Below are 6,353 nucleotides of genomic sequence, written 5' to 3'. Positions count from 1 at the left end.
CATCAGGTCAGGCTTCTCTTTTCACTTGGATCCTAGAGGATTTCCAGACACAGAGGCTCGTTTCAGGGGGAACAGCAAAAGGTGCAACAGCAACAGCTTTCATTTCCTGGGAGAGGTTACGTGACTTGTTCAGTCACAGCTGGCATGTGATGAAGCTGAAATTCCAATGCATGAACTAATAACACAAGACACAAGTGCCAAATGATAGAAGTTTTAAGACAAAATGCTTTTGATGGATGGAAGGAACCACTTGCCTGGTGGAATGAGGGCTTCGGGACAAAGGAGGGGAAAGTGATTTCAGAACCCTGCTCAGGCCACTACAGGTCAGGGTTGTGGAGAGAACTGTATGACAACTGGGTACCAGACAAATAGATGAAGAGGAGCAAGGAGGAATTCTGGTTAGAAAGACCCAAAATGAACTTGATGACTGGAGCCAGCCAGGTGCCCCCACATTCTCTCAGCTTCAAATCAGAACAGAGACTCTCCTGGTCATCTAATGCCATGTGAAGTAGAGCCCCCAAAACTAGTCCCTAGCACAATTTTATATTTGGAAAAAAAGACTGTTTAAACCCATTTTTTTAAAATACAGATTCCAGAAACCAAAGTTTGCAAAAGAAAGGCCCCGAGATTTTTATTTAAAATGTGCATGAATAAAAACTAGTCGAGAAACTTGCGCAGAGGACCAGGAGGCTGAGAGGTGGGGAGGTGGACTTCTGGCTGGAGAGCCGCAGCCATTCTTTGACAAGCGCCTCTGAGGCCAAGGGCTCCTCACCGTGGTTTAGTAACAGTAATAGTACGTTTTCATCTTTGGATGTTTCTCAACTCATTTCCTTGCCACAAGTTTTCATCATACAGATCAGTTTTCAAGGACAGAGTTGTTTTGTGGGGGAAAATACTATTTTGCAGAGAAACAAAACCTAAACAGTACAACTTTCTAGTTCTTATACTGGAAGTATTCTTGAGATTCTGTGGTGTACAGGGGAGGGGGCTGCTGCTGAAATAGTTTGGAAGTGTCCCAGAGGGCCTTCCAGAGATGTCCTGCAGTGACTGAAAACTGCCCCTAAAAGCCAGCCATATAGCTATTTTGTCTTCCTTTTTTTTTTTAAGAGCCAAAATGTCTACAGATATTTCATCAGTTTCTAAGGATGCTTAAAGCCATGACCAAGTTTACTCCTTTCCTTGTATGTCAGCTCTTTATTTAAATACAGTGGGGTTTGCTTTGTTTCAATTTAAAAACCTCTGTTCCTCATAGACAATTTCAAAAAATAAAAAAGAGGCCAAAACCCTACTGTTTCTCTACTTGTATATCTGTGGTTCTCACCCTGGCTGCACGCTAAAATTAGCCAGATTTTTTTTTTTCGTTTGGAGTTGGGCATGTTTAAAAGCTCTCCAAGTCATTTTAAGTGCGGTCAGGTTTGAAGCCTACCTTGTAACTAATACTCTGCCTATTGGTTATTTTTTTTTACAATCATCATTAAGTGCCTAGGGATTCAAAACTATAGCCTTCATCCTGCTACTCCCTCTTGTACCATAGAATATATTTTAATTATTTTTTTAGTGGCTGTATGGTATTATGTTGGGCAGGATAAATATTAACTAATGGATCTTGCCATTTTTCCATGAGAAAATTTCCATGCATACCACCCGTGCAGTTTTGTCTCCCCCCCCCCCGCCCCCGGGAAACTTCTGATAACTTTTTAAAAATCTAAATTACACACTACTACTTCTCGCCAAAATATAATTTCTTCAGCTTTTGTTGATCCAGCACAGGCTTGTGTTCAAAACCCCTTCCCACGTAAGGAAACTGCAGCCTGGGTTAGCGACTCGCTCGAGTTCCTATGTACAAAAGGCTGGAGAGGAGCTCGAATCCCAACTAGCTGGCTGGCTTCAAACCCGCGCCCCTGACTGGAGTGGCAGTCGGGGCGGAGGCCAAGCGCAGACTGCTTCTGCAGCACGAGAAAGCAAACTGCGTTCCTTGGTCCGCCCGCCCCCAAGCGCCATGCCCTAGCGCCCGCGCAGGCGCCGCAGACCGCCTTCCGGAGGAAGACCTGCCCCCTCGACGCCCGCCTCTCCCGCGTTTCCGCTCGGCGTTCGTTGTCATTGGCTGGCGGCGGACTTTATAAGGACGTCATTTCCGCCCGTCAGTCTTTTCCGCGCTACCGAGAGAGGGGTCCATACGGCGTTGTTCTGGGTGAGTGTTTTGGGGGTTCTTGCGGCCTCCAGGGCCACTAGAAGGAGCTTCCTGCTCAAACGAAGGGTGCGGGGACATGGGGTGAAAGCTCGCAGGCCGCGTGCGTCTGTCTCCGGCTCGGCACGCCTCCCGTTGGGTCTAGCGGTCTGCACGTGGCCGGGCTCGGGCCCGCGGGTTCCCACAAGGCCCCGGAAGCGGGCGGAGATCGTGCTGGAGCCCCGGAGGCACGGCCAGCGCTGCGAGCGGGTGGAGGGCATGGAGTTCGGCCTGTGCGTCGCGCCGCAGTCGCTTCAGCCCTCACCCTCGGCAGTAAACCGAGATGCCCAGGCTCTGATTGCCTCCAGCTGTTGGGGCTGGTTGGTTTTCTTCGTTAATGTTAATTTCGATGAGGAGTTAAGGTTCTTGGTAGGGTTTTGAGGAAAAGTAGTCGTGACTGTAGGGAGAATTAACGCCGAAACTCCAACCTTCGGTTTGCTTTAAATTTTGACATCACTCCTTTTTCAGCTTTTGAATATTCTCGAACACGGCTTTCTCATTCACACCTAACTCCTGCTTACCTTGAGAAGTGTTAACCTCAGTTTACTGTTTTCGTTTAGTTTCATTACCTGATTGTTCTGCCCTTCTCCATGCCACTGTAGTAGGATTTGCTGCAATTTATAAAAGGTGGCGTATAACTGTTAATACTGCGTCTTAAGATTGTACTGGACAGCCCAGTACCTGGCGCTGTAAGTATAAATCGTGGTTGGATTTAAACATTAAGGTTTTTTTGTGTTTGACTATTAAGTAGTTAGGATGTACCTGTTACCCTATCCCACTTGAGTCACTGGAGTAGAAAGAACTTGTAAGTATTGTTTTTCAGATTCCCATCGTAACTTAAAGGGAAACTTTCACAATGTCCGGAGCCCTTGATGTCCTGCAAATGAAGGAGGAGGATGTCCTCAAATTCCTTGCAGCAGGAACCCACTTAGGTGGCACCAACCTTGACTTCCAAATGGAGCAGTACATCTACAAAAGGAAAAGTGATGGTCAGTCACTGTTTAAGGTTTTTTCTTCTTTGTCCTTCCAGCTGTAAAGACAAATTTTGACTCTTATTTTGGTGGTACTGGGTGAGGTAATTTCTAAAATACCTGCCTTGCAGGGCTCCGTACTAAGTAACAGAAGAAACTAGATCCTTAGATTGGAAAGAAGCTTTAAACCTAAGTAGAGGGAAGGAAAGGTTTCTGGGCTGCAGTGGAAGATTACTAGGTTATGGAACTTGGGTCATGAAGTGTGGCATAGAGATGGTAAGGGAGTTGATTAGCTTAGTTCCTAATAACTCATCTCCCATAGTGCCTTATATTTCATAGGTAATGATACAAGTTTGTATAAATGAATTCTGTGAGAAAAATAGAGCAAGAGATGAGACTAAAGGTATCAGAAGAGGGAAGGGAGGTTGTGACAGGAATATGGGAGGCATTAAGTTGGGTAAAGCAGCTCTTCAGCTTAGAGCTAGAACCACTGAAGGGCTTAAGCCTGTGAGTGGCATGGTTGAAAGAAGTTTGGGATGCATCTGACATCAAGGCGGGTGGTAAGAGGCCAGGAGATGGTAAGAGGTTGTAGGATTCCCCTTGTGGGGCCTGAGGGAAGGGGACGAGGAGGCAAAGATGGACTGCCGAGTGAAGCAAAGCTGCACACTGTTAAAGCTCAGAGTGGAGGCCAGTCCTGGCCGGTGAACTTCTGGGTGTCGGAAGTGTGCTATAATAACGGCAGGATTTTCGCTAACACCAGTAGAGCTCGCCTCTGTGACTGGAATTGATAGTAATCGCTGCCACATACATTCAGCTTTTTAGATGAATGTCTATTTGCAAAGCTTGGTCAGGTGTTTAAAGCCTTGTGTCCTCACCTAGGTATCTACATCATAAATCTGAAAAGAACCTGGGAGAAGCTTCTGTTGGCAGCTCGGGCCATTGTTGCCATTGAAAACCCAGCTGATGTCAGTGTCATATCCTCCAGGAATACTGGCCAGGTTTGTGGAACAGTGTGCTTGGTTTTTATTACACATGTTTTGGGATGTATTAGAAAAGCGTAAGAAAAGAAGTCCCATAATTTCATTGTTAAGCCATTTAAAATTGGCCTGAGTCATAGGAATTGCTAAAATTAAACCATTTCAACATATTTGTCACTTGGCATTTGATAGTGGTGAGGTTTGTGTTTTTAAGTTATTGTGAGTTTTTCTTGGTGCCACTAAATACTGAGAAATGACCCTGTTAAAGTGGCTCACCACATTTTTCTGCAGTGAGTTTTTTAAATTTAAAATGATGAAATGCTAAGTTAAAACATGTCTACGAAATTTTTTAGGAGGGTTATCTATGAGTAGGGTACCAGTCCTTGTCTCATTCAAGTCTCATAAGCAAGAGTAAGAATCTTTGCCAGCTTAAAGGAATGAAAAAGGCTTAATTTTTTTTCAATGACAAGTGAGGTAGAACATTTCTCTTTTGTCCCCCATTTCTGTTTCGATAGTATTTTCTTCTTTTTTCTGTTGAAAACTAATGGGAATTTTTAAACTTGTTTTAAAGCACTTAAAAGGATTTCATTTACCCCATTTCTAATTTTTAAAATGTTTGACTTGAATTTTGACACATTTTTCACTTACGTAGTAAGATGGTCTTTCACTATTTTGTTGCTTAGGCTAACTGCTCCCATGAATTGCAGATGTGTTTTTACAGTGGGTTATTTCCCCGGAGGCTGGGTTGTGACTGGTCGCCTCTGGTTTGTTGCATGGTTGACAGTTCTTAATTACTGCTGTAGAAGTGAGCTTAGTGACCATTCTCACACATCACTCAGCAAAAATTTACTGAGTGTCTAGGTTGGTCCAGGCAGTGCTTGCTGAGTGCTTGGAATATAGCAGGAAAACTGAAGAGATGCAGAAAGTAAGCTTTATGTAGAGGAAAAGTAACGGAGAGTGAAGAAGGTGGGTGTGTACCTGCTCTGTACAGGGTAGCTGGGGTGAAATTCGACCAGAGTACACAAGTGCTCGCTGGATGCCAGGCACTCGTGTGTGTTGTACTGATTCATGCGATTTTTACAATCCTGTGAGGAACTTGCCCAAGTCACAAAGTGGCCTACTTGATACTTTGAACCAGGCTAGTTGGCTCCGGATCCACCAGATGTGAGGAGGAGGCCAGTGAGCCAGATGCCTGGGGGCGGGGGCAGAGTAGCCCAGGCGGAGGGGCTGGGGCTAGGGCAGGGGCCGGGCTTGGCATGTTTTCTGGCTCTGGTTTTACAGTTTTTCAGTTAATAAATGGAAGGCGTAGAATTACTGGGTGCTTTAGGTGTTTGATTTCATGCTTGTTTTTGAGGAAGGGATTTTGGGGGGTTCTGACTACATAGGCTACTTCCTGTGGCACCGTCTCCTGAGGGCTGCTAACTCTTAATATTAATTGTAGCGAGCTGTGCTGAAGTTTGCTGCTGCCACTGGAGCCACGCCTATTGCTGGCCGCTTCACGCCTGGAACCTTCACTAACCAGATCCAGGCAGCTTTCCGGGAGCCGAGACTTCTGGTGGTTACCGATCCCAGAGCCGACCACCAGCCTCTCACCGAGGCATCTTACGTTAACCTGCCTACCATTGCCCTGTGTAACACGGACTCCCCTCTGCGTTACGTGGACATTGCCATCCCGTGCAACAACAAGGTAACGGTTTTATGATTTATACTAGAGCTCGAGAAGAGTGCTCTAGAAACAGCTGTTCCTCTGCACATTGTTAGAGCTTGGGGTTGAGGCCACCGGTTGGCCGGTGAACTCACAGGTGTAGGTAGTGTGCTACACGAGGGGCAAGTTTCTCACGAACACCACGCGGGTCTCTGGCCCAATGAGTGGTGTTTGACAGTAATACTTGCTACAGGTCCCTTTTTAATGTATGAGAGGTGAACATTTTTAAATGATCTGTTTTCTTCTGCTTTTCTCCATTATTTCTTACTCTGTCTGGGTCTCTCGGGCATTACTTGGCCTTTCTGTTTTCAGACCAACTTGATGGATCTTGCTCTGAGATCCTAAAAAGGTGGGTCGCATATGGTTCACATTGGTCCAGTTTGTCACTGGTTTCACAACCCTGATTCCATAAAAGAATCAGGCAGAGTTTTTGTTTTTTAGCTCTACCAGTGTTGAAGCACTGACTCCAGGTA

General features: G+C 45.6%; 1 protein-coding gene and 2 non-coding genes across 3 annotated transcripts in view; all 3 read left to right on the top strand.

Annotated features, from left to right (window-relative positions):
- Positions 1-2,078: 2,078 nt before the first annotated feature.
- The window catches only part of RPSA (ribosomal protein SA), a 5,885-nt gene continuing 1,610 nt past the window's right edge, over positions 2,079-6,353 (top strand). Inside the window, exons 1-4 of the mRNA XM_006194699.3 lie at positions 2,079-2,191; positions 3,051-3,216; positions 4,078-4,196; positions 5,617-5,862. Of these exons, the coding sequence (XP_006194761.1) occupies positions 3,084-3,216; positions 4,078-4,196; positions 5,617-5,862 (498 nt within the window). The 5' untranslated portion in view covers positions 2,079-2,191; positions 3,051-3,083. The remainder of the gene's footprint in view (positions 2,192-3,050; positions 3,217-4,077; positions 4,197-5,616; positions 5,863-6,353) is intronic.
- Positions 3,857-4,006, top strand: LOC116657354. The gene has a single exon (XR_004312473.1). It is a non-coding gene; the product is annotated as a small nucleolar RNA SNORA62/SNORA6 family (small nucleolar RNA).
- LOC116657353 lies at positions 5,922-6,075 on the top strand. Its single transcript, XR_004312472.1, has one exon. It is a non-coding gene; the product is annotated as a small nucleolar RNA SNORA62/SNORA6 family (small nucleolar RNA).

The sequence above is a fragment of the Camelus ferus genome, chromosome 17, assembly GCF_009834535.1.
Source record: "Camelus ferus isolate YT-003-E chromosome 17, BCGSAC_Cfer_1.0, whole genome shotgun sequence".
Lineage (NCBI taxonomy): Eukaryota > Metazoa > Chordata > Mammalia > Artiodactyla > Camelidae > Camelus > Camelus ferus.
The sequence above is the reverse complement of the archived record's forward strand: the minus strand, read 5'-3'. Positions and strand labels throughout refer to the sequence as shown.